The following is a 27,523-nucleotide window of genomic DNA, read 5'->3' on the forward strand; positions in this document are numbered from 1 at the left end:
CTCACTACCTAAATTGCTATTGACACTACCACTCATAAATTTTTTATCATTCTATCCTCCTTCCTTTTTCCTACACCCCAACCCTTCTCCTTTCCTTTCACACTTTTCGCTTCCTCTTTCATAAGACATCCAACACTTCTCCCTTCCTCTCTCACTCTTATCATTTCTCCGTCACTTCTCCAACTCTTCTCTCGTCTCCCTTAGACCACCCAACGTGGTAATTTTTTTTTAACACAACAAAATCATGTTTTTGTTATGTTAAAAAACAATGCGAAAACATGATTCTGCTTTTTTATTTTCCAAAATATATTAGAATTATGATTTCATTGTGTGTCTGAAATTTGATACATAATAGAATCATGATTTCATTGTGTATTTGGAATTGTGGTTCCATTGTTATTTTTTTTTTTTTTGCAAAACAACTAACAAATTGGAAGCATGTTTTCGTTGTGCAGATATACAACAAAAATATGTTTCCATTTTGTTAGAGAATATAAAAAAAATAACACAACATTTCCATTGTACATGAGTAGTTACACAACAGAAATGTGTTTTCATTGTGAAAATACGGGTGACCTAACAAAAACACAACGAAAACACACTTCCATTGTGTAACTACCTAAGTGCAATGGAAACTTGTTTCCGTTGTGCAGTTGAGGGGTGAAAAAATACACAACGGAAGTGCACTTCCATTGTGCACTTGCACGATGAAAATGTACTCCCCTTGTGCATTTTTTCACCCTCCAATTGCACAACAGAAACACGTTTCCATTGTGCAATTTTTAAGGGGATAGTTTTGGGATATGGGCAAAAATCATCCACGCAGGTAGTGCTATTAGCAGAAACAGGTAGTGCCAATAGTACTTCTCTTGAATTTTTTTCTATTTACACCTCTGCTATATGAAACCCAAAAATAAAACACATTTGTACAAGTGTTTTAAATTTATTTGGTTGTAAGTTATAAAGTTCATTGGTTAGTTTAAAAAATCAAGTTTTATGAATCTGATAAAATTATTTGATGATGGCACAACTAATTTACCTTCAGGCTTCAGCTATATTGCAAATTAAGGATTTGATTTTGATGGATAGAGTAAAGATTTTACACCGGATCACCCAATTGTGCAACGTCATATTATTGAAAAAAAATTGACTTTCACAACAAGTCAACAATTATTTCAAAAGTCAAGCCCTTCTAATTATATTGCAATACATGATCGAGTGATAACATAAAAGGATAAAAATTGCAACAGTGTGCATAAAATTAACTTTAGCAATGGGAGGAAAAAAGGTAATTAACAAGTGTGAATATTCAATCAGATTTACCAATCCGCCCATTTTGTGTTGTCCAATCAATTAGTGTTTGTTGCATAATCTTAGTTAATTAGATATGTGCGTTTAAAAGTGTGCTTGTGTGAGTGTTATATGATAGAGAGTGAATATATGTGTACTTAAGTAATCAATAAAGAAACTACTATTTCTTCTTCTCTCAACTATTTTCTTTTTTACTATGTGTCTATGAGTGGTTTCGTTCCCAACAAGTTGTAACAATTATTGTTCCATTTTTGTTTTCAGATGCCTCTAATTTCAGTTTGACTTTTTTTTGTTACACGCCCCTTAAACATGTGTTTAATTTGTTGTATAGGGATGATAAGTATAATATTCAACATGATTCATCTTGTTTTGAACATTAAGCATGATACTGCAGAGTGCAGCTATCAGACACTCACTTCTATTTATGGCTGACAAATTTAGGTAACATTACTAATACATGAGGTGTGCTTCACATTAGTCAAATAAAAATCATAGTTAACTTACACAATTCCGTTTTTGTGGTTATTAAACGTGAGTATTAAAGAGCAAACATTCATACTAATTCTCACTGCATGCCTTAATCATATACATAGGTTACAGAAGTAATGAAATACATTATCTACTCTAACAAACAGAACGTAGGTAATTGCTTGTTCAAAACTAATTACAACAGAGAGAGAGAGAGAGAGAGAGAGAGAGAGAGAGAGAGAGAGGAATACTATTGGTAGCTATATGGCCTAATCTTAGGAATTAAGTTGCCTAGACTCATTCTTTGTAAACATTGATATTTGACTTGAGGCAATGCATTTCTGGTAGTGCACACGTGAGACTTCACTTTCTCCGAACATTGTGGGTGGACAAGGAATCGTTGATTAGTCAATTAAACCTTCACAACATTCAACTCTTTTTCTTCCCCCACTTTGTTGGTCTCCTCTAATTTCTGATCAGTTGATGGTTGTTTTTCCAAATTCCCAGAAATAATATCAATTTTGGAAGTTGCAGTAATTGGCAGTGATTCTGTGTCTTCTGCATCTGTTGATGGTAATTTGGGTTCTGAATAATCTTTGGCTTTGCCCCACACAACCGAGTAAAGCCCCACTGCGATTACAATGCCTCCAATGATACTGCCATATGCACCATTCAAAAAATAATTTTTTTTGTCAATTAATACACAGAAAGGTCCACCCTCTGAAGTTTCCAGAAAGTTATAAACAAGCTCACCGTGTTGTATTATTAGTTTAGTTTAATTGGAGTCATATCATATCTTTTTTCGGTTACTAGGTGACATCATATCCTAGTTATTTCTAGTGAAAACATTCAACGGACCATTTTTTTCTCGCGAATTAATGCTCATGTTTTAAGTAATAAAATATTTTAAATGTTCATTAATGAATGCCCTTTTTTTTTGCTAGAGAGTCTCTTTCATTAATGTTCATTTTTAATTTAGGTAACTTTAATTATTTTCCTTAATTAATACACTCGTTAGAAGGTGTAATAAGTGCTTGTATGTTTAATTTATACTACGAAACATGTAGCAAGTACTGTAGAAGGTTTAGAAACGTGAGTATTTATTTTTGGCTTGTTTTCATCTGTGTTTTGTCATCAAGACATTAATTATTGAAAACAGGGATACAAGAAAAGATTATTGAAAGCATAAATGGAGTAGCTAGGATAACCGAGGAAATTGAAGAAAAATATATATATACCTTCCGAGATGGAGCAGTTCTCCTAATATAAGGGAGCCCAAAGCAGCAACAATGATCATGCAAAGAGGATTAAAGGCTGTTGCAAATACGGGGCCTCTTAGTTTCATCACCAGCCCTTGAACATAGTATGCAATTCCTGAACTAACTACTCCCTGAAAAAGTTAGGAAATGAGATAAAAGAAACTAAATTATTGAGATTTTTCCAAATATAAAGCAACTCCTCCTAACACTTGTAAATGAAAACATTTTTTCTTTTCATATTTGATATTGTGCACCTTTGTTTAGGGAGTCACGAGGAGGGTGATGTGCATGGAGATTGGTTAAAGGAATATGGGTGTCCCATCTAAAATCGAAACCGTCCCTATTTTATGAGACAATATATATCAACATGGTACTCCACTGAAACTAAGGTTCTTCCATAATCATCCAAAAAATATAGAGGTCTGTAACTTGTCTTAAATGAAAACACTTTACTGGACCCCCAAAATTTGGTAGACTTAAACTTGTCTTTAAATTAAACTTTGTCAACCACTGAACCAGTCCCCGAGAAAGAAAAAAAACCACTTAAAAATAAAATCAATTTTCTTTAGGTCAAATAACTTTAGTCTATAAAGAACTTATTAAAGTCATATCAAACGAATTTCGTGGTGTGTGATTTTTGGTTGAAGATCTAAATATATTACTTTAATCTCAATGACTTAGTGACAATTTTTTGTCTTTAGTTTATCATTTACAAAATTATTAATTTAGATTATTTTAATTATATATAAAATCAATTCCAATAAAAATGTTTGAATAAAAAAATTACATTTAATTTATAAATTATTATCTTAAAAAAGTAAATTATTAATCAATTTTATATAAAATTCTTAACCTAACATAAAAATGATAGATTAAATATGTAGCATTAACCCGTGTAAAGAATTTTTACATTATTATTCAACACAAATTAATGTGTATGGTAAGTTTGTTTATATATATATATATATATATATATATATATACTTTAAAAGTCATAACAATAATAAATTTTTATTGTTTGATAATGTAATTTTTTATACTAACATTGTGTAGGAATAAAACTCAAAATCTTAATTTTTTTGCTCTAAAGTTTAATATATATTATATATATGAAAACAACAATAATTCTGATTCAAAACAAATCCTTTGTAAACTTATCATTTGATTACCTTAAACTCACATTTGACATGTGGCAACACCTATCTAAACATGTTTAATTATATACAGTTTTTATTACGCTTTTCAGTGGCACAGAAATTTTTTTACTCTACTTTGTAATAATCTTTTTTTTTATTTTTCAAAACAACAATAATATTTAAACTTAAGACTTCATGTAAGCTATCCATCCCAACCCTTACCACTAGGCTAACACTCTAATAGGTTACACTTCATAATAATAATGGTATGTTCTAATTGAACAAATTGAAATTGATGGGAGGAATTTATTTTTGGTAATCAAATGTCAAACACGGATGGAAGAAGGTTAACATCATTTAACGTGAAAATTGATTCAAAGGTATTTTTTTATCGGCTTTATGCTCATAAGTGGTCCAGACAATTTGATTAAGATTAATTAGTTGACACTTAACGTGATATAAGATCTAAAACCAGAAAAGGAAAAACTTTTTCCGTAAAGAAGGAAAAAAATAATTAACGTTACACTATAGAGGAATTGGTAAAGTAATAATAAATTCAGATGAATTGGTACAAAGTAAAACAAACCGTGTAAAAAGGAGCATAGAGCCTATAATCCCAACCAACAGCCCAAGCACGGGAGTGACGTTCAGCCACAAATGCCACTGCAGATGCTTCCACTGTTCCCGCCAGGCATATCAACGTTGCCAATGATAGCTCCGCTGGGTATCTCTTTACCGTTATAGACTGTCACAAATCCATGTATTAATCATAGTTTAATTTAGGTTTAATTTATAAAATAAAAAATAATATTTTTTCTTTTAGAAGTCTGAATTGAAGTCAAACTTTTTTTAGCACATCCACTATAATCTAGGATTCGTATCAGGTTGACCCGCATGGGATTGCGCATCAGATCAAATAACCTGTTTTGTCATATCTATATGTGACTCAGTTTATATGAGAATCCCTGATAGTTTAAGAATGAGAAACACGTATTTAATATCTGTAATTTAATTTCATTTAATAAGAGAAAATATGTTATATATGATACTAGCTAGCATTTCTCTTTGTATTTACCTGCAAAATGTAGAAAGACGACAAAGCCACACAACCCATTAGTATATAAATAGCACCAGCAGTTTGGTGGCTGTTGTGAGAGGAGGTGCTTCCATTTTCATGATGGGTTGTGCTTCCAGACTGAAAAAGGTTGAATGCCGGACCTTTGTAAATTGCCATTAGCAAAGCACCTCCAAAGGTTACTAATGTTCCAATCACTTTGGCTTGACTCCGAACCTCCCTAAGTCTTAGATGCTCCAACCTATATGCGGACTCTCCAAACGTGAATTGCATATTATATTGCACCATCTATTAATCGGGAAATTATTCAGTATACACCATGTGCATTTTTTTTTTATAATATAGTTGAGTATGTATATTTATGAAAATCTAGTGTTCCCGATTGATTACATACAGAAATGAGTAATTAAAGAATTAAAGTAATCCCAATTAGTTACCGGACGAAGACTGCAAGCACAAAGGTAATAGAGGGCACAGCATTCACTATAGTAGATGTGAATGAAGCCGAAGTATACTTCATCCCCAAGTAATTGAAGCTTTGGTTAAAAACTGGCCTGGTCAAAGTTAGCAATATGTAATAACAAAGTTATTATCCTATTAAAACATATTTTTCCTACAAATACACATGAGTGTATATATATATATATATATATATATAGACACACACACGCTGCAAGTAAATGTGTGTATTATATATATACTATACGTTTGTTGCATGTATATATGTGTGTAGGTAAGGCTAATTTTAGATCATTACTCAAGGAATCCAAGGACTATTATTTGTAGAAAGACTGGGAGTGTCATCTTAGGCCTACTTTTCCTGGAAAAAAAATAAAATTAATGTTAAAATTAATTATAAATCACCACCATCGTGAGTGATAAAACGTACGTACACTTTTAGATATAGATGTAGATTGACAGATAGAAATATATATTCAGAAAGATAGGGAATGAAGGTGTAAAAGAGACAAAAATAGTGACACCTTTCAATAAAAAATGCAAAAGGGGCAAGGGCAATAGTAGCCATAGCATTTCGGTAAACAATGAACACAAAACGGCTCATGCCATGGTTAAGAACATCCTTGCCGAAGATGTAATTTCCAGCCATGCCAAATTGCAAGCCAATCATTAAGATGTATGGTTTTGCATTAGTGAAAAATAGGCGTAATCTGCCAGTCAGTTTCACCTTCTCGGCACTCATGGTGGTGTGAGGTAGTGGCTGAATAGAAGAGAGAAGAGTGAAAAAGAAATGCTATGTGGTTCGTTTTTATGAACACACCTTGAGGCAATAGGTGAGATGGATGGCCTTTCCTTTTATACACGTAAAGCAAAAGCAAAAGTACTATAATACTAATGCCCCTAGCTTAACATACATCTTTGATCGTTGGATAGGTTCGAGAATTAATTAACAATTAAAAATATTACAAAAACTTATAATGAGATACATTAAAAATCACAATGAATAAATATATATATTAATGAACATTTTTATAAGAATTTGTTGTTTTTAATTTCTTAATTAATGTCTGAAAAACACGTATTAACAGTCATCGTTGCTTTTTCACAAGTTAATTACTAATGGACACACAACACTGCTGTTAGCTCAGAGAGAGAGAGAGACTAAAACTGCATCTCTCTTTGCGTGTTTGAGTTAATTCATTATAAGGCTCTTTACCAAGCACGTTCTCAATTGGTAACTTAAAACCACCTCATGACATAAAACCTAGTTTAGACCGAACTTGAGGGAAAAAGTTAATAGAAAAGAATACGGGTCATATCGTAATTAAATAAAGTAAAACTATTTTTAGTAATTAGTATTAGTATTACCAAAAAATAGTAGGAAAAATGATTACCCTATTTTTTGTCCTTTTTCCCCCTTTTTTAAAGTATGCCCAATACAATTTTTTTAGTAATTAGTATTACAAATAGAATAGTAGGAAAAATGATTAACCTATTCTTTTTTTTTTGTGTCCCTTTTGCCTTTATTTTCAAAGTGTGTCCAATACAATTTTTTTTAATTGATAAAAGGAAATGTACTTGGTATAATTGAAGAAAGAGGAGTTTGATCGACCCCTCCTGACATGACAATAGAATCTAGCTATTTATCCAAGCAAGCTGATTTGCTTCCGCGTGTCAACTTTACATTGAGTTGTTTCTCTCCCAAATTTCCATCATTAATTTTTTTTATGAAGTCCATCATTAATACTTCAATTCTAAACCACTAAAATTTAAACATGCATGGTACCTATTACTTGCTTTTATTATTGACAATTTATCTATCCTAAAGTAGACTTTAACTTAAGTATTAATGTGATATTTAATGTTATTAATACATTATTTATATATTTTGAAAATTAATCATTAAATAAATAAAATTATTACCAAATTTAATATATATATATATATATATATACTTTAATATTTATTATGTTTATTATTTATTAATAAATATTTATAAAACATAATTTATAATAGAAAAATACATGCATATGTATACACACAATATTTATAAATTTATATATATATATATATATATATATATATATAATAGTTTATCTCTTAATTTTTGTCATAAATTTGAATCTGTTAGTAGAGGAAAATGTATATCTAACATAAGAGGAGAGTTTAATTTAATCCTTTAAAAGTTTATTATTAAAAAGGATTAAAAAATTATATATATATATATATATATATACCTTAAAATTTATTTTTATTGAAAAAATAGTTTATAAGAAACATAATTCTAGATAGAAAAAAATATAAATATATACTAAAATGCAAAGGATACTTGAGATTTAGTTTTAGTGAAAATTTAAATTTATCACATTAATTATATTCATTACATAATTTTCATGTAATTGTATTTTAATTTATATATATATATATATATATATATATATATCAATGATATAAGGTACACCAAATTTTACAATTTTTAAATATCATTTACAATGATTTCTATATAGCATAATTAAGTATTTACAAATATATACTCAATGTTGCTAACATACTTTTAAGAATAAAAATATTGGTAGGAAAAATACAATGAAAATGATCACACACTATGAAATAAACAATATAGATGTAAATCATACTCTAATACTTTTTATAAGATCTCATTAACTAATTCACAAAAATTAAATAAATAACTTAATTTAGTAAATTTCTACTAAATTTATATTTTTTATCGATAAATATTAATTATTACTTTACTAGTTTTTTATTAGGAGAAGGAGTCAAATCCGCAAACCTTTTTCTCATTTTTTTCTTTCTTAACCACTCATGCTCAATCAACTTTATATCCCTTTATATTAAATTTCTGGTTTGTTTGAAAACAAACTTTATTTTGTATCTTTTAACATAAGTTAAAATATATTTTTAATCCTTTATGTTTTTTATTATATTCAGTCTTATATTTTAGAAAATTTAATTTAATCCTTTGTGTTTTTTAAATTTAAAGTAAGTCAAAATTGTCAATATGGAACAATGATTTTTTTTTATTTTGGGACATAATTTTGAATCTTTTTAATCAATTTAAGATGTGAAACTTATCTTATTAGATTCGTATTTGTACATGAAAATTATAAAATTTGACTATTATTCAAACAAAAAAATCTATAAACATAGTGAAAAATCACATAAAAAGTTAATTCAATGAGCATTTAGGAAATGAAAAAAATATAATTTTTAATTATTTATGAGACTTATTTTTCACATAATTTTTATCATGTTTATAATCCTTTTTTTGTTTGAACATTAGTTGAATCTCATAATATTTATGTGAATGAATCAAGTTTCACATATCAAATTAGTCAAGAAAATACTTAAAATTGTATTCCAAAACAAAAATGACCATTATTTTAAAAGGATCATTTTGACTTATTTTAAAAACATAAATGACTAGATCAAATTTATTTTAAAAAAATAAAAGATTAAATTAAATATAACCAATATATATATATAATCCGTTTACATTAGTTATAAGTCTAAAAATTTAGACCAAATCTCATTCATTGAAATAATTTAATCTAATGGCTAGAATTAATTTACTTAAAAATTACATAAATGAGTCTATGCTCTAAACGATCTTTCTCGTTATTTTGTTCTTCTCTACTGTTTACTACTTCCTCCATCTTGTTTCTCCAACAATGCACAGGTCCAAGCTACAATAACAATTAGGGTGCTTATTGTACCAATCTTTCCCACGGCCATCACCATTCTTTCACCCATTCCATATTCTCGGGAAAAAAAAACACATGAAAAGAACAACGGAAAATTGTGTAAAAGATATAGAGAAAGGACCCCTTATTTATTTTGTTTTAAATTTCAATATTCTTGAACCCGATTTTGTTCTCGCTCTATTTAATCTTCAGATGCCCTAATCTTAAAAGCTTCAATTTCTCCCAATTCACAAAACTCCACCATTTAAAAAATCACACAAGCATAAAAGCATTCAAAAAATATCCAAGTACACATTAATGTTACAGTGCACAATGCGAAGAACATACAATAGAGGAAGAATAATTCGAAGTTGCGAAACCCAGAAATGTCTGGTGCGACTTGAAGAAGAAAAAGGTGCAACGAAGGCTTCCACGAGTTCACAGCTGAAACGAACAGTGAAGAAGGAACGCTGAAACGAACGGTGAAGAAGCGAAGAAGTGAAAAAGGTGAAAACAGTGTGAAATGGTGAAACGAACAATGAAGAAGTGAAGAAGGAACGAAGGTGAAACAATGGAAAAGTAACAAAGGTGAAGAAAGAAGTCAAGGAACGAAATCAGATTTTTGATGCAGCGTTTTAGGGTTTGAATAATATTTGTATCTTTATGACTTGTGAGATATTACTTATATATATGATAATTTTATTTTTGTATTTTTTTACTAGTAAAAAATACTATATTAACCCTTATATTTATGTTATACATATTCTAAGTTATGAGGATATATAATTAAAATTCTATATACGCGGGGATAGGGGAGCATAGTCCCCGCCCCCGAATTAGCTGCGGGGGTTTTTCATTCTCATCCCTGTCCCCACGGAGAATTTTTCTCCAACCGTAGAACCCCGAATGAGACAGTTCCCACAGGAATCCCCAAGTTGCGGAGAGAATTACCATGCTTACGCTCAAACCATTTGTGGGCATCGTTGATCAGATCCATGACATTGCCAGAGAAAGTGTTCCATAATGCAAAGCAAATGCAACCAGCACCCCAATTTGATAACATGTGACTCACTTGTTTAACTTTTTAAGTAAATTAATTCTAAACATTAGATTAAACTATTTATTTGGCGTAAATTTGTAGACTTACACCTAGTGTAAACGGATCAAATTATATATATAATTTTGACAATTATTTCATTATTTTTATAACATGATATAAAATGTAATTTTTATTAATTTAACCGTTGAATTATATCTACGTATTACTAAGATTATTTATGTCAAATTTAAACAATAAATCGATTTTAATCTATATAAAAGAGGTAGTAAATATTTTAGATTAATATAAAATTTTACATATATTCTATGTAAAAGTTATAGAATAAAATAATAATTATCAAAGTTATACCATTACAATTTCCTTTTATTTATATATATATATATATATATATATATATATATATATATATATATATATATATATATATATATATATATATATCCTCTTGTTTAAAAGTATAGTTTTATTTATATTTTTAGTAGATGCTGAAATGTTGAACCTAAAAACCCAACGCAATCAAGTTAATTATGGGTTAAATAATTCAATAACTTTCTGAATTATTTGTAAATTTTTAAATTGATCGTTAAACTATTTTTTTAATTGGTCTATAAACTAATAAATTAAAGTAGGTTTCTATTATTAATTACTTTTTTCAGCTTAAAACCACCACAAAATAACAATTCGTGGTTGTTTCACAAACCACAAGAATTCAAACAAAAAATTATATGATCGAGATCCTAATTAAAAAAAAATATTAATGACCTATTTAAAAAGTCACAAATAGTTTAAAAACCTACTGAATAATCCAACCTTAAATATTTAGCAATGGCTGCAGTTTGGACCTACGTGTGTTTCTTCTAAAATCATGTCCTGTTTCTATTTAACACTGAAACTTCTTTTATTAGCTTCAGTCCTGATTTTTATCTCTTATATGCACGTTTTTGCCACACGGACGCTCAACCATTTAGATTCATAGCATTAAACTAAATGGAAAGATCATTCGAAGAAAATGAAAGGCACTTGTTTTGGGGACCCGTCCTCATCAGGCATGCAGTAGTGCTTAATTACATGCTGAACTGGAAACAACTATGAACTACACATACTTACAGATCTTAGTCAAGAAAACGAACACTAGCCTTTACTCTTTAGAGGGAAAAGTTGATATCCAAATTAAAAAAGATATTAGCTTCTTGCAACAAATAAAAATTTGACGAATATGTAACAAACATGCGTGGTACCTACCTTCAACTGCTTATCCCCAACAATTATAGATAATAATATCACCATGATCCAGTTTGTTCTCTTGTACGCTGATCAGCCAAAGCTTCCTCCTCTCTGCTTCCAGTTTAGTGGCATGAAAAGGATTGTAATGTCATTCTAGCTTCTTTTTTCTCTCTCTCCAATCTTCGCCAAGTACCAACATTATCCACCACGTTAAAAATTACTTTTTTGGTCATTTTTTTTAATGATGTTGTTAATGATTAACTTTTGCTGAAAATTCAATCAATTTTTTTCTTTCAATTATATTTTTACCATTCATAAATTATTAAATTTGAACTGAGACATTACCTAAGAAGACTAAATTTCACTGTGACCAACAACGCGTATTAATTTTCTGAGTGAATTTATATATTTGAGTGTAAAATTCACTTATTTTAATAATACGTTTTATTAAACTTAATTTATATGTTTAAAATTTTTATAAATAATATTAAATTACATTGATTTAATTGTTTAATTTAAAATTCTAATAAAATAAATTAAGTCTTAAATTTTTATAATTTTAAAAATAATTCATTGGGTAACTTTATTTTTACATATAATATAGGTAAATTTCAGTTAGAGTATTATATAGTCATAAATATTTAAAAATTAAAATACAGGATCACTACAATAATATTACATGATTTAGAAAAAAATATTAAATTTATATGCTATAAACATTATTAAGTAGATAATAAAATGCTTAAAAGATATTATCCCTATGTGTGTGAGACCACTCCACCTAGGTTAAAGAATATATTAGTGTGTTACCAAGTTAATCTCAACTTTTTTTTAATCACCAAACTAGTGAATTAATTGATGTATGATTATTTTAACTTAAATTAGAAGTCTTGCGTTCAAGTTTTTATAAGCAACTATATTAAATATTTAGAAAAATAACTTAGTCATCCATAGTAATCATAAGGATACTTTTAATTTAGAAAAAAAAATCTTTTTAATATTTAGTTGATTGCATGGCTTCCTTTGTTTTACTACATGCATTAGAAAAGACGCCACTGATATATGGTTTGGCATCAATATCATCAATGATTAAGTATTAATTAAGGGATGTTAATTGGTAAACTAAGCTTCATGAGCTGAAAATTCATCACTAAAAATACTTATCATTAGGGCCAACTTATCATTAAAATAAAAATTAGTATCACCTTAAAAAAAGTTAATTTGTGAAAAACTCATAATCTTGAGAAGAAAAATAAAAAGAAATAAATGATTTGATCCCATGTTAATAAGTATCCAAAATTTCATTTCGGATAGATCCGATCGATGGTGCATACTGCATACGTGTAAACCCGAATGGACAGCTTTGACAAAATTAATGACTAACGCGATATTCTTCCTGCATGCAGTACCTACATAGTATTGTATATTATGAAAATTATCATGGAATTATGAGTTAGGCACCCAAATTAACCATATTCGGTTCTTATTAGTTATTACAGTAGTAGTTAAAAAGAGAGATAGAGAGAAAATGTTATCAATGACGGAGATTTCTACTGCAGAGACAGCAGTGGATCTGAGTTTCCAAATTTTACCTACAAATAAGGAATGTGATACTTTTCGGGAGAAATTATATTTTTAGTCCATTTATTTTTAACTAAATGTGATCAAGATCCCCTATACTTTTGTATTAATGAATTTGATCGTCAAATTATATATATAAAAAAAAACACATGAATTTAGTTCCTCCTAACTTTAAAAGACATTGTAGAGAGTATAGACTAAATCCACATCTTTTATAAAGTTTGAGGATTAAATCCATTAATATGAAAATACATAAACTTTGATCGCATTTGACTAAAAGTATAGAATTAAAAACATATTTTCCATGATTTTTACTTAATTTCGATTTAGGTATTTAGCTACGACACGTGGAAAATATCTGGTTAGAAGGCATGTTGTATCTTCAATAATAAGAAAGCAGTTTTAAACTAATATAAAATTCAATAAATATGATAAGAATGATATTGTTTAATTTTAAACCCATCTTATGATAAGTTTCTCATAAATTATACAGGGATAATGTCTTTTTACATTGATGACAGTTGATTCGGTTTCTACAATATATCTCATATACTTGTAAAGTGACATAAAGAATTTAAAAACGTGAAGTTTATATCCTAAAGTTTGTGTATGATGAACAAGTGATATATAAGCATTCTAAAATTTAAAATTAATAATTTCAGAGTAAAGTGACTGGTAGTTTTATATAAATATTATCACAAAAGTCATTTAATTTTTAGTGAAACTTTCAATGGTACAGTTTCTTTTGGTAAAACATACTAAAATGTTTTGCATTACTGTGAAGATTGGTTGCGCATGCAATACTAATCTACTTATGTATTATAAATTAGAATACACAAGTACACTTAATTTGAAATGTGAGACTAACACTTCTTTTACTTTCTTAATTACACATTTTCAATATTTTTTGTGTCTCTTTTAGTTTTTTTTTATTTTATTTCAGGTACTATTCTCACAACTATTTGATTTTTATTAGTCTCCAAAGTTTTGGATAAAATCCTCGTGTTTCTGATTTTTTTTAATAGATTAACAATCATTAATTTTTACTAAATATTAGATGGACCTATAGTTGAAAACTCAAATAAAGTATAAAGATTATATTAATTACTTGTCAAATAGATTCATAAATTATATCTAGATTTTTAATATATCACTATAAAAAAAACGACAGAATCTCTTAACAAGTAAGGAATAATTTAAATTTTTTAGAAGTATAGGGGTCGATGTTATCTTTTAAATGTAGTTCATTTTGAAGTTTTTTTTAACTGAGTCTAATACGATTGTGTGATTCATGTAGTCGATTTAGGCTAAAATAAAGCTTAATTTGTTGTTTGTTTATTAAAAAGGTGTAAGAAAATCGGATATTTAAATTGAGATATCTCTCCCAACTTTAACTTATGGAAACGACGTGTGCTTGTACTAGGTGCATATAGAAAAGTGGTTTAAAATAATTATGATGGGTTGGGGAAAGGGTAAAGAGTGTGTGGCGCAACTCAGCCATCAGAATCAAAAGGCAGAAACAGGAAATCTCCACAAAGAAATAAATGTCCGTGAAGGGAGAATTTTTAAAACTAGTAGCTGAAGACCAAGGAAGGAAGAAAAGACACACAAAAACAAGTTTGAGTGAGCACTACCCACAAATCATCCCTGGTTGATGGAGGAATGTGCGAGAATAACTAATTGAAATCCATACACCTAGGCAAAGAAAAGTCCATTATTACCTAACACCTTTTAGATGATTAAAGTGGTTTGCTTTTATAAAATTGATCAATTAATTAATCTTGTCGATCTTGGGAGACAAGAGAACTACAAATATAAGGAATCTTTTTTAGCATATTGTATTGGGACTGGGATTTCAGCAGTTCAAAAAGAACTACACAAAACGCAGTTTATATCCGTGAGTTGTAATTTATATATATGCCGAATTTATAAATTTCTTATCGGGCTGATTTATAATTTTTAATTTTTATGTACTGGGTGTAAAATAATTTACACTTTTAATCAATCAAAAACATAATAAATATGATTTTTAATATAATTATAATAAATGTTAACTAAGTTATCATTTATAACAGTTTATGATTGGATAATAATATAAAATTTGTTTATAGTACCTATATTAATAATTTTTATGCTGAATTGATATTTTTTAGGGAATTGACTAACAAAATAAAAGTGATTTATAATACATACCTAACATAATTTCTAGTAAAAAAAGAAAAATCTATTATCGATGCCTTAATTAAAGTAAGCAAGGCTCAAAACAAAATAACTTTAACGGTCATAATTGTGTGTGGTTCTATATGAACTAAACATATATAAAATAATTTATCATAAATAAATATAAAACTACACATACATATATATATATATATATATAATTTGGTGTACAATTGTGACAATATATAAGAATAAACTCTAAGATTTTGTGTAAACTACTAAAAATCCGGGCCCTGCCACTAAGCCAATTTTAATGGGTAATAATTTGCTTGCAACGAAGTAAATTAGCAAATATGCTAGCTAAAGAAAATGGACGATGCTTTTATTATTTGTATCTAAAGTGATCGAATAATTAAAAAAAAAGTTATGAAAATTATGTATAAAACAAAGTTTAGGTCATTTCCAAGTCCAAATCAAATTATTGTCAATGAAATATTCATGTCTACGTAATAAAAACAATAAATCAGCATTCTTGCATAGAAAAATAACTTGGAATCGACCATAAAAGTGCTAATAAAGGAGATGTGGTGTTTTTCATAACCATGCCCCCATGTATTTAACAATATTATTGTGAATAATAATATTTAGTTTCATTCATTTGGAAACTCACGTCAAGTATATTAAATTTGAAAATAACAAAACACATATTGCATTCGGCATTTAAAAAATGCAAATATAGAAAGGGGAGCTTAAAATGGTTAGTAAAACTTGTAATCTATAATTAATTAATATTAAATTAGAGAGAAGCACTTTTGATAATTGATTGATAAATAAAGAACGAAGTTGAGTGTTGAAATTTGCTAGAACATCTAGGAAGTCTATTGTGAATTGTGATAGAGGAAATGCTTCGCAATGCTATACAACAACTTGCATTATTGTGCTACATAAAGTGCTTGCTACATACATATCATGAGTTACATCTCCACGTTATTGTTTTTTTTTTTTTTTTGACAAAATCAAAGTATAGATATATTCAAAATAAAAAATTACACGTATCTCTTAATAGATTTAAGAAAATTACATATATTTTTATTCTTTTTAAAAATAAACACATATCTTTTCCTGAGGTTTAAAAAAATTACACATGTCTACTATAAGATTTCAGAAAATTATACACACTTCCTTTTTATTTTGAAAATCTATACAAACCTCATAAATATCGTCTAAGCATTTGACAATAATAAATTATGTTCGTTTACAATTTTGATTAAGAAAAAGACTAAAAAAATGGTATAAAAAAGTTAAAAAATCTGACACTTTTTACAATATACATGTAAGTTTAGATATACCTAAACTTAGTTTTGAGAAAAAATAATAGATTTAATTTTGAGTATGAAAAATAGAGAATTTTTTTTCAATATGAAAAATTCCGAACATTTACATATTTAAAAGGACGAAAAAAATTATATTTTAACTTTTTAAATCAAAATTATTAACGTATATGACTTGTTATTGTCAAATATTTAGACAAGGAATTTGTGTAGATTTTAAAAATACAAAGACATACATAATTTTCTTAAACTTCATAAGAGACATGTGTAAGTTTTATAAAAAAAAAAAATGCATTTGTAATTTTTTTAAAACTCAGAAAAGTTATATATAAGTTTTATAAAAGAAAATGATGTAAGTATAATTTCCTTAAATCTTAAGAAAAATATGTGTAATTTATTCTATTAATAATGATATAAAACCAACCTTTATCAAAGAATAAGAAGTGTATACATATACAGCAATATGTATTAGCATTATTCTTATGTTTTACTAACTCCATGTAATCATTATTAAAATGGGAAAATAAATAAGCTCAAATCCGTCCTGTATTAGGAAAGTGACGCCCATTTCTACCTAACACATCAGTGTCAATGGACTCCCAGCTTACAAGTGGAAAATGGGCCATGCTGAAGGATTGAATATTTTGCGTGTCTCATTTGCTTTCATGCGTTCTCAAAATTTTCCAACATGTTACGTGCAGGAAAACATGCACTCTTCCATGATAAGGGTTAGACGCAGCAATAAATGAGACGCTGTCTCATTGAGAGAACCAAAGTTCAATTCAAACCCTAAGAAAGGTCATTGTTATCAGAACAGCCGCCAAACGATTAATTTAGACTCTACAAATTTCACACCCCTCAACAGATACTCCACTGGCACTGAAAAAAAAATAAGGTTAAATGCAAGAAAGATCTCCTATTCTAGGTGCAAAATGCAAAATGTGCACAGGCTTCGTTAATAACTAAGTTTCCTTAGAAAATTTTACTGATTACATCTACTAATCTACTAAGAGAGACTTTCTTTTCAATTATATTTTTTTATCAATAAAACTTAAATCTAAAACCTTAGTTATAAAATTTGAACTCGGTTTCATTCAGAATAACGTAATGTCAGTGTTTTTCAGATATAAGAGAAAATACATTTTAGATGGAGTTCTTGATCGGGTTCAGTTTGTATTGCAATATTTTGAAATTAATTTATTCAATACACAACATTTTAAAAAAAAATGGAAGTCTACAAATATAATTTACACGAAATGGTGTTAAATACTTAAATGTAAGGTTACAAAACAAACAAACGCCTTTTATTGTTGACTCAGAGCAGCAGCTATCTTTTTCTGGAGGAGCTCCACTCCTAGACGTGGGGACAATCGCGGTAAAGCCACCTGGAAAACAGGACAAACTTAACATCAGATGATACATACAGTATCATTTCCTCTATAACTCTAATTTTATTTGTTTGGTGGTCATGGACATTTCAAGAAAGGGTAAACAAATACTAGAACCAATTATTATATGCTTAAACTGGCAAATGGCAATTGGAGCAGCGTGCCACACAAGCTGCAAAAGTACTGCGTGGCAAACAATATGGTAGTATTGATTAGTTAAATGAAACTAAACAGGGAGAATAAACTAGAATCAAACACTTGGACTTGGAACATAAAATCAGAAAACTAATAGGGGACTATCAAACTTCTAATGGCACTGGTTTTGTTCCATGAGCTTCATCTTCATAAAGATGGCTGACCAAATTGTTATTTTATATTGAAATGAGAAAAGACGAACTCATATGATACTAATTCTTCAGGCTCAAGATGGCCAACATTTAACTCGGGCCAATAAGTGGCTGGGCCAGCACCAAGGATAAGAGTAAAACTTCCCGCACCTCCAAATTTTGCTCCTGACACTCCATTACATTAAGGATTGAGCCTAATGTAATGGGGTGCCAAGGAGGTGCAGGAAGCAACAGTCCAAGGATAATGAAATGGTCCAAGTTCAGTTGGGATATTGTTTTTGGTTGGGCTGAACGAATGATCTGTGTACAATGGATCTCTCTGAAAATGAATACGGCAAGAAATTTTTCTCCACATTGGCTCATCTAACCAAACGCAAACGGACAAAAACCTTATAACCGAAAATTATGGACGAAGAAAAACCTTACAACCGCTTTAATCCTTATATCAAGAAAATACGGGTTAATCAAAAGTGACTGATTGGGTCTGCATAAATGTGGTTGATCGTGCTGTGCATGTTTGTGACATTATTTTGTAATTCAATTACCAGTGTAATAGTGTTAATACTATTCACATAAATTCCTCATCAGTGCATACTGACAGTCCTTGAGTCATGTATCTTTCTCTACGAATTCAAAAGGCCCTACCTAAAATCCAAGGCTTTCCAGAGTCTAACTGCCTAAGCCGTTAAATTAATCACCTAAATCAAAGACTTAAAGCTTTAAATTAGCTTTGGACATGAATAAACTGCAACCAGTATGTTCAACTATAGCACTTTATGACTTTGAAACTCCATCAGTGTTCAATCCTAGGTCAATTTAAACCTGCATAATAATTTAGACAACACCCTTTCGTGGATGATGCAAAATGAATGACAATTGGCTAGGGTTCATTCTAACAAGGGCCATTGAGTCCACAAGGGATTCAAAAGAATTTTGGCATCCTAGAAAATAAATGAAAATGAGAAATATCTCAATTTTGATAAGTTATTGCTTATCTATAAGGGTCCTAAACCACCCCTACTTGCACTGTTCTAATTTCCAATGTCGAAGGGTCAGTCATAATGTCACTTTATGAATAATAGCGAAATACATCTACCAACTTACAAAGTACAAACAAGGAACTTAGGACTTTTTACCTGAGAAAAATGAAGATTAAGAACAGTACTAGAATATATGAAAAAATCTAATAATACCTCAATATTTGAGTAAATTACACTGATACCCTCAGAATTTTGTGAAATTGCACAAACTCACTCTGCTATTTTAACGTTTACAATAACCTCCCTTATAGGGAAACACGGTTTAATGTTTTTCAAACAATTAAGTGGGTTAGTGTAGGGGTAGAAAAAACAGGAGGATTTAGTGTAATTTCATAAAAGCTCAAGAAGTGTCAGTATAATTTACTCATTATATTTTACAATAATTTAAAGTATAAATATGATGATATGGTCCAATATAGTATAAATAAAGGTTAGTGCTTTACATTTTGCATCGCATCGTACCATAATAAACACATCAAGTCAATATCAATTTCAAAGTATTCAATCTCTTATTCTCTTTTATTTCCTATTTCTGCCTCTACCTGAAATTCTATAATTGTAATATGGTATCAAAGTGATATCATCCTCAATATATAACCTATCTTGTGATATTTTGCTGCTAAGTTCACTAAAATTTGGAACTACTTTGTTATCGTCTAACCATTCGAGTCACCACCATTAAGGTTGGATAATTGGTCTCCACACCCTCAACCATTAAGTGAAGACAACCTGACTCAAAAGCCTCAGAACATCATCCCTATTCTGGCTGCTATTGTCTCTAATCATATTACCTTGCCTTCTTTCAGGGATAATCTTGCCACCTATGTTCACTTTGTCATGGCTGTGTGGCTCCTGTAGGATGCAGAAATCTGGCATGTTCTCTCCATCAGCTAGGTTTCTGTGATTTTAGGGATTGCTAAGGAGAGAAAAAATGTAGGGAAGGAAAAATACTTGTATATTATTTCAAAAATAACAAAGATACATATATAGGCAGGGCTGCCTAATTACATAATGAATGTAGAATGGAAAATAAACAAAAGGGGGATCAGATCAACTTACAGTTTTTGATCCAAAAGCTGAATGGTAAAAACTATGTTGAATTTGCTCAATCCGTGTAAGGTGGTACTTGTAGAAAGAGAATCAGATATGATAGTGGCAGATACAGTTTCAGGAATGCTAGAGTTAGTGGAAGATGTGGTGGAGGTTTTATAGTCAGTACTGTAAGTATTTCTTTCCCAATGTCTTTGTTGATGAGAAAATATTGAAATGTCAAAAAGAAATTATTCACGCAGTGATCAATTGGTTGTGCCTCCCAATGTGAATCATAACAATGATATTTTTTTCCTATCTCACTATGATTTTTCATTTTCCTAGCAAGTAAACCAGAACAATGTGATGCATACCAACTCAGTTTCAATTTCAATTTTTTCAATCCAGAATTTTGTTATGGTTTAAAGCTTCCAAATGTTGTTTTTGATGAATTTGGAGAAGTTTTAGTTCTCATAGAGTATAAATTACTTGTCAGGAAATTTCTAGCAAAATCACTTTTTTTCTTGGTCATACAACATTCCAACCAGAATTTCGGGTCAAAGAGTTGTCTTTCTAGCTTCTAACAATGCCCATATCTGATAGGGACTTGGGTATTATGGGGTGCCTAAGTCTCACAAAGTAGTATAGGATGCTCAGTGGAGTATTTAAGTGCTTGGTTCTCCCCCCTTAATAGCTAGCTTTTAAAGGTGGGTTTGTCAAGTGCTTGAATGCTTATCAATTGGTAACAGAGTTGGTTGTTGACTTGCTGGTATCAAGCTAGTTGTCGATGTCTCTGAAAGAGATACTTGTGGAGGGGCTAACCAAAAAGGGTGAGTGAAACATTGTAGAGTGTCAACTGCTGAGATGTCAACTCTCATGGGTGATACTATGATAGGGCCTCTGGGTATTATGAGTAGTATGAGATGCTCGTTGGAGTATTTAAGAGCTTGGTTCTCCACCCCTTAACAACTAGCTTTTAAGGGTGGGTTTCCAAGTACTTGGGTGCTTATCAATCTCTCTGACATCTCCAACATCCTTGAGTTTCCTTTCCAGGCATGATTGATGGAGTACATATTATATTTTTCTTTTTTAAAAGGGCTTATCTGTAACAAGCTTAAGGTACAGCAAGCTTTAGCTTGAGGTTGAAGGGGTGTTAAAATATAGAAAAATATCCAATAATATCTTGATTATATCTTAGAGTAACTTACAGTATCTTAGATTATGTTTTAGGATAAGTTTCTCTATTTCCTTATTTCATGATTTGTTTATTTAATTATGATTATGATCTAACGTTAGTATAAATAAGGTTTAGTGTTTTATGTTTTGCATCATATTGTAACACAATAAACACATCAAGCCAATATCAATTTTTGGAGTATTCAATCTATTTTATCTCCTTTGGTTCCCTCTATACCTAAAACCCTAGAATTTCAGCAACTCCAAATTAATAGAAAACTTATTTTTAAGACCTCCTTCCTGACCTTCGTAATCAACCTTTTCCATTAACCATCAGACTAGGTATTGAGCGTCAAAAGATGTGTAAAAAATGAGCATCCACATGAATTGTGCATTTTCATTCCACCATTCACCTCATGCAGGACATATTGCCCATAGAATGGAGTTGAGGCAATCCAAGTAAAAACTCTCTTGCTCAGCCCATTTCGTACTGTCAAGTTATTAAGTATGCAACATGGACAACATTTGAAAATAAGGAAGCACTTAAAACCCACCCTCAAAACTCAAAATGTATGCCAAAATTAACCATGTCTTGTCTAATACGTGGGAGAACACAAGATTAATATTCACTAGCCAAAGAAAGGACATTTTCAGAAGCCTTTGCCAAAATACTCGCCCTTTGACTCTTTTCTTTTGTCTTTGCGGTGATATTGTTCATGTACAAAAGCCTTAAACTTATGAATAATGTGTTTCATCTATTCATAGAGCCAAATTCAAAGGCACTCCTTGAGATAGGGCAGCAATTAAGGCAGTTTTCCAACATTTTCAATATATAGTTTTGGAAGCAATTTTATTGGATGTAAGTGTAAGTAATGAGAAACTTTAGAATTCCAGACATTTTTTAAACATAAAATTTTAACGGTTTAAATGTCATTTGTTAACCTTAAATCTCTAAGAAAGCCCCACCTAGAATTTTCTAGTTCCACCCATATCAATGCGAGAATCCTCCACTGTGTTTAATTATAGAACTTCAAAGTCAAGAACGAAACAGAGTAGTATGTGTGACAGGACATACCTCGGTGCCATCGGAAAGCACTTTAGCCAACACAGGTATCTCATATTGGTAAGCGTTTTCCCACTCAGGATTGGTAGTTATATCCCTTATCTGACAAAACAAAACAAAACCAAACATCAAATAAAAAAATCTCGTATTCAATGCATAGTAACGCATACAAGGTACGAGAGAGAAAGAGAGTTGCCTGCAAATCAACGCCGTGAAGTGAATCAGTGCCCAAGAGTAAGAATGCAGCTTGAAGCTTCTCTTTGAGGCCATCGCACAAACAGCAACCGGGTTTGGAGTAGAGGACGAGCTTTCTAGAAGGTGCAGCACCAAAAGAAGAAGATGAGAGGGGTCTGAATTTGAAAGCCGTTTGTCCTCTTAACAAAAAAAGTGGCGAGGAAGGCCTTGCCACTGCAAACGCTCCCAAAGCACTTCCGACCACCATGTTTCTCGACAGTGACACCACAATCCTCACACTGAATTTTCTCTCACCTTAAACCCAAGCTGTTCCATGGGCTGGGATATGCTCATTTCTCAAGCCCAATTAATTTTATTTTGGGCTTCTTAGTTAGAATTTCAACCCTGACTTGTATTATATTTTTCTTTTACATAACATGACTTGTATTAATTAGATCAACATTACTTCTGTCAAAAAAAAATCCATCAACATTACTCGTGAAGTCATCGCCTAGATCAACATGTTTTTTAATCATCAGCTCAACTTATTTTTAACAAGCTAGATTTTTTTTTTACGTCGTTAAATTGCATGATTTTCAAATGTCACTAGTATGCATTATTGTTTTGACCGAATAGTTCTATCTTTTTTTTTACGTCAGAATACTGGCATCATAGTTAGATCGGATTAAGCTACTTGAAAATCAGGTTGAGTTTGTTAAAAAAACGCATTACATTAATTAAGGTAACATAATGATAAAACTAGTATTAAGCAGCATTACTTTTTCATCTTATTAAAAAAAACATGAGAAACTGCTAGAATAATATTTAAAAAAATTATATATAAACTTATATGCTGGTAGTTTAGGCTTATAAACGAATAGGCTCTTGCACCATGATGTAATTTAATATAAGATTTCTTCGTTATAAAATCATATATCAAAGTGATTTACTCATTTTTATAATTTTTTTAAAAAATGCCCTTTATGATAATTTTTTAAAAATTCTACCCATTTCCATAATTAACCCACGAGTAAAATAAGGTTAACCCGCAGTGGTATATAATAAACTTATATACTAGTAACTACATCTTTTATACAGTGATACAAGCAACACTTCATTCGTATAAATATTCACTTATTTTCATATAATTAAATAATCTTCAACTCAGTGCAATTTATACATCAAACATTTGTGCACAAACATAATTCAGAGCTCTATACATTTTTATTGTTTCATCTCATCAATAACATAAGCGTTAAACATTTTCCTAAATTATTGTAGTCCATCCCTTCTTTAAAAACAGGGCATATCAGTCCCTTTCACAGGAAATCATTTGCAACAAATATTTTGAACTGTGAATGCTTTTTTCCAAGGGACATAATGACGAAGGAATTCATACATATAGTAGATGCTAAATAATCAAACCCAGTCACCATCATTCCATTACCTCCAAGAACAAACCAAACTCTCCAATTTCTGCATAGCCCTTGCAGGGGCAACCCACAAACCCCAATGACACATGAAAGGATCCACAAGAAGAAAAACTATACAATGTTGGAGTCATCTCAAAAACTTGAGAAAACAATTTGGTGTTGATAGTTTTCATAAGAAAGCAATATCTATATGAGCTTCTTCTTCCGAAAGAATCGTTTCAGAAACCACAGTTGCAACCCTGAAACCAAAATGCAGATGCCAAGAGAAAAGATACTGAACCAAGCGACTCTAGCATTCGTTGTTTCACTAACTTCCCTCATCTCTGCTTCCCTGTAGCAATGTCCAAGAAAAGGGGAAAATAAGTTTTGAAATGTATTAATCAACATATATAATGAATGATTTGCAATAATTTTATAGGTCTTGTTTCTCAGCCACCCATCACCATCATTGTTACATAGTGAAGTGCTTCAAAAAACCTAATTCATAAAGGCCTCATAACAAAAAGATCGCATCCTATTAAATAAAACTGAAATCAAGCAGCACAATGAACAGATGAGATTTACCTATTCTTCAAATAAATTAGATTGTCCCGGATGGCTTCCACAGCCCCTTCAAGTTTCCTTAGCTCAAGTTCAACACCCTAAAGCAATGCCACAAAAGGAATATGAATGCCATTAAACACTTAGCACACAAAAAAATCCATTATAGATATTACACAGGCAATCAATGATGAGTTTAATTCTATGCCCTATTAATATAAATTATACTGTCAACCAATCAGAAATCATAATATACATGACATTAAAAATAATTATTATAAAATTTAACAAACTTATCATAAATAGTAATCTACATGACAATTTAACCTATTTATTTACTCATCAATGATGGAGAATGAATTAATGAAATCTTTAATAGATTTATTACCTCTATCTTTTCTTTTCTTGCAACGGAGTCCCAATCTTTGGCATGGATTCCAGTTTTCCATTCAAGGCTGATTGTGGTCTCTCCTCCACCTTCTTGATGTTTGTTATTCACCCAAAAGCATGCCACGTAGTTCCCAGACTCGGTAGTTGTAAATGCAAACTGACCGTGGGTAACATTTTCATTCTGGTGAAGATTATTTCCATAAGGGGATGTCACCTACGGAAGAAAAAAAAAAGGAGCAATTGTATAAAACGAGTTGGTCAATATGAACTCTAGTATCATACTTGTACTTTGAGTTAATTAAATCCTAGTATTTCACAATATTTGAGTTCAAGAGCAAGGAAGAAATCTACAAATCTAGTCTAGCCCTAAATCTGCCAAGGATCTACAACTGGGCATGGGAATAACAACAAATCAAAATCAGAAAATTCAATAAAACAAAATTAAAAAAAAAAAAAAGACTGTTTTTATACCTTGGCGGAAATAGTTTGAAGTTGGTGACCCTGGACATCATCGGCTACAACATAGTAATCTGCTAAAACGACAACGTGTGTCTGGATTTCCTCGGACATGCACTTGGTTCCCTTGCTGGGGATGGTTAACCATACAGCCTCGGTGAGAGTGGTGAAACATAACAGCAAGAGCAGAGGGGTTCGAGAGCTGAGCTTGATGTCCTTCGCCATTACTCAAGACAAGAAGGTTGTTGACCTATGAATCCAAATCAGACCAGATCTAAATTTGTCAATTACCCACGATACAATTAACAGTAAGTAGTAGTGTTTACTGTTTACTGTTTACTTGCAGGGGTTAAAATTACTCCAAGCGCACAAGTGCGCGTACAATAGGAGTAGGGGTGACGCATTTCCAGAGTACGTGGCATGCCATTCACCAATCACAATTATGACGCCTGTATCTTGTTACGAAATGTAGCATTAACACAAACCCTTAAACCACACGCTACATTCCCGTTTGAACTCACTTGCTATGGTAAGTGGTACTGGATTTGGATGATTATTATAAAAAATTAAAAATACTCTCTCTATCTCAACTGCAGTTTTAACCTTTCAAAAAAAAAATTCAAATGTACCTATTATTAAATGAGATATTAAAATATTTATTTTAATTTTATATTAAATAATCTTATATTAAAAGATTAATACTTCATCCGGATTAAAATATAAATAAAAAAAATTAATATATACTAAACTAAAATATAAGTAAATTTTAATTAATTCTTTTTATTTAATAATATTATTTTTAAAATATCTTTTGTTTAATTGGAATAAAATGAATTCCTACCTTTGTGCAGGTTGAGACACATCCCATTATTATAAAGAATCATGAAGATATGACTATTCATCTATATATCTGCCAAATAAAATGTTTAGCAAACATGTGAAATGTTGATAAGTATGATTTAGCAAGAAGATGGTTAAAAAATATAGTTTTATTTTTTAATACTAGTAGCGAATTTTATTCCTAATTAAGATTAGCAGCGAATTGCAAAGGAATCTACATTTCCGCCATAGTAAAATTATAAGTTAGACTAATATCCTCTTAGGTATTATAATTGCTTCCTCCAAGATATTATTATTATAAAATATAAAATATAAAAGTAGTAAAATTTAATATTAATAATTGCTTTCTTAAAATATCTGGTCACACCCATGTGGATCTTGCTTTTCGTATCCGAAGAAGCTTCCAATTTTGAAATCCTTGAGTGCACATTTGCCCATCCCCCCTAGGCCCAAACTCCATCTCATGAAATTTCTCACTTGTAGTTGTAGCTGTTTATCATAATTTGTATTCGGCCGAGTGTTTCCAATCATGGTTAAAATCATCTTTATTTTATAAAATTTATTTTAGTTAAAAGTGAATTTAAAATAAAGTAATTTGTAATCTTTTTTAGCAGTATGAAAAGAATCTAAAACACAAACGAGGACCACCAAAAATAAGCAAAAGGCAACACTAGCAAAATAAAACCAATTAATTTGTGTTTGAAAAAAAAAAATTAGAACTGTGAATTTTATAGTAAAATTTAATACAGTTCTTTCAATTTAACGTAAATATAAATTTTAATAGCTTAAATAAATATTCGATAAAAATAAAATAAAATGACGTTATATGTATTCATAAATGTAATTAATTTTAGATTATCTGTGTTTTATAAAATTGATTTT

At 30.1% G+C, this 27,523-nt stretch overlaps 3 protein-coding genes across 3 annotated transcripts; all 3 read right to left on the minus strand.

Annotated features, from left to right (window-relative positions):
* Positions 1–1,806: 1,806 nt before the first annotated feature.
* On the minus strand, positions 1,807–6,525 carry LOC114410438 (WAT1-related protein At4g08290-like). The gene is made up of 7 exons (XM_028374378.1): positions 6,233–6,525; positions 6,007–6,069; positions 5,687–5,803; positions 5,250–5,490; positions 4,761–4,919; positions 3,018–3,169; positions 1,807–2,435 (listed from the first exon to the last, which is right to left on the minus strand). Exons 1-7 carry the CDS (start codon positions 6,448–6,450, stop codon positions 2,192–2,194), a joined length of 1,194 nt encoding a protein of 397 aa, XP_028230179.1. The 5' UTR covers positions 6,451–6,525; the 3' UTR covers positions 1,807–2,191.
* Positions 6,526–17,913: 11,388 nt separating this feature from the next.
* Positions 17,914–23,293, minus strand: LOC114410439. Its single transcript, XM_028374379.1, has 3 exons — positions 23,005–23,293; positions 22,821–22,910; positions 17,914–18,150 (listed from the first exon to the last, which is right to left on the minus strand). Exons 1-3 carry the CDS (start codon positions 23,248–23,250, stop codon positions 18,070–18,072), a joined length of 417 nt encoding a protein of 138 aa, XP_028230180.1. The 5' UTR covers positions 23,251–23,293; the 3' UTR covers positions 17,914–18,069.
* An 842-nt stretch (positions 23,294–24,135) lies between these two features.
* Positions 24,136–26,086, minus strand: LOC114410440 (transmembrane emp24 domain-containing protein p24delta3-like). The gene is made up of 4 exons (XM_028374380.1): positions 25,817–26,086; positions 25,344–25,559; positions 24,980–25,056; positions 24,136–24,746 (listed from the first exon to the last, which is right to left on the minus strand). Exons 1-4 carry the CDS (start codon positions 26,024–26,026, stop codon positions 24,602–24,604), a joined length of 648 nt encoding a protein of 215 aa, XP_028230181.1. The 5' UTR covers positions 26,027–26,086; the 3' UTR covers positions 24,136–24,601.
* Positions 26,087–27,523: the final 1,437 nt, after the last annotated feature.

Source organism: Glycine soja, chromosome 4 (genome assembly GCF_004193775.1).
Source record: "Glycine soja cultivar W05 chromosome 4, ASM419377v2, whole genome shotgun sequence".
NCBI lineage: Eukaryota > Viridiplantae > Streptophyta > Magnoliopsida > Fabales > Fabaceae > Glycine > Glycine soja.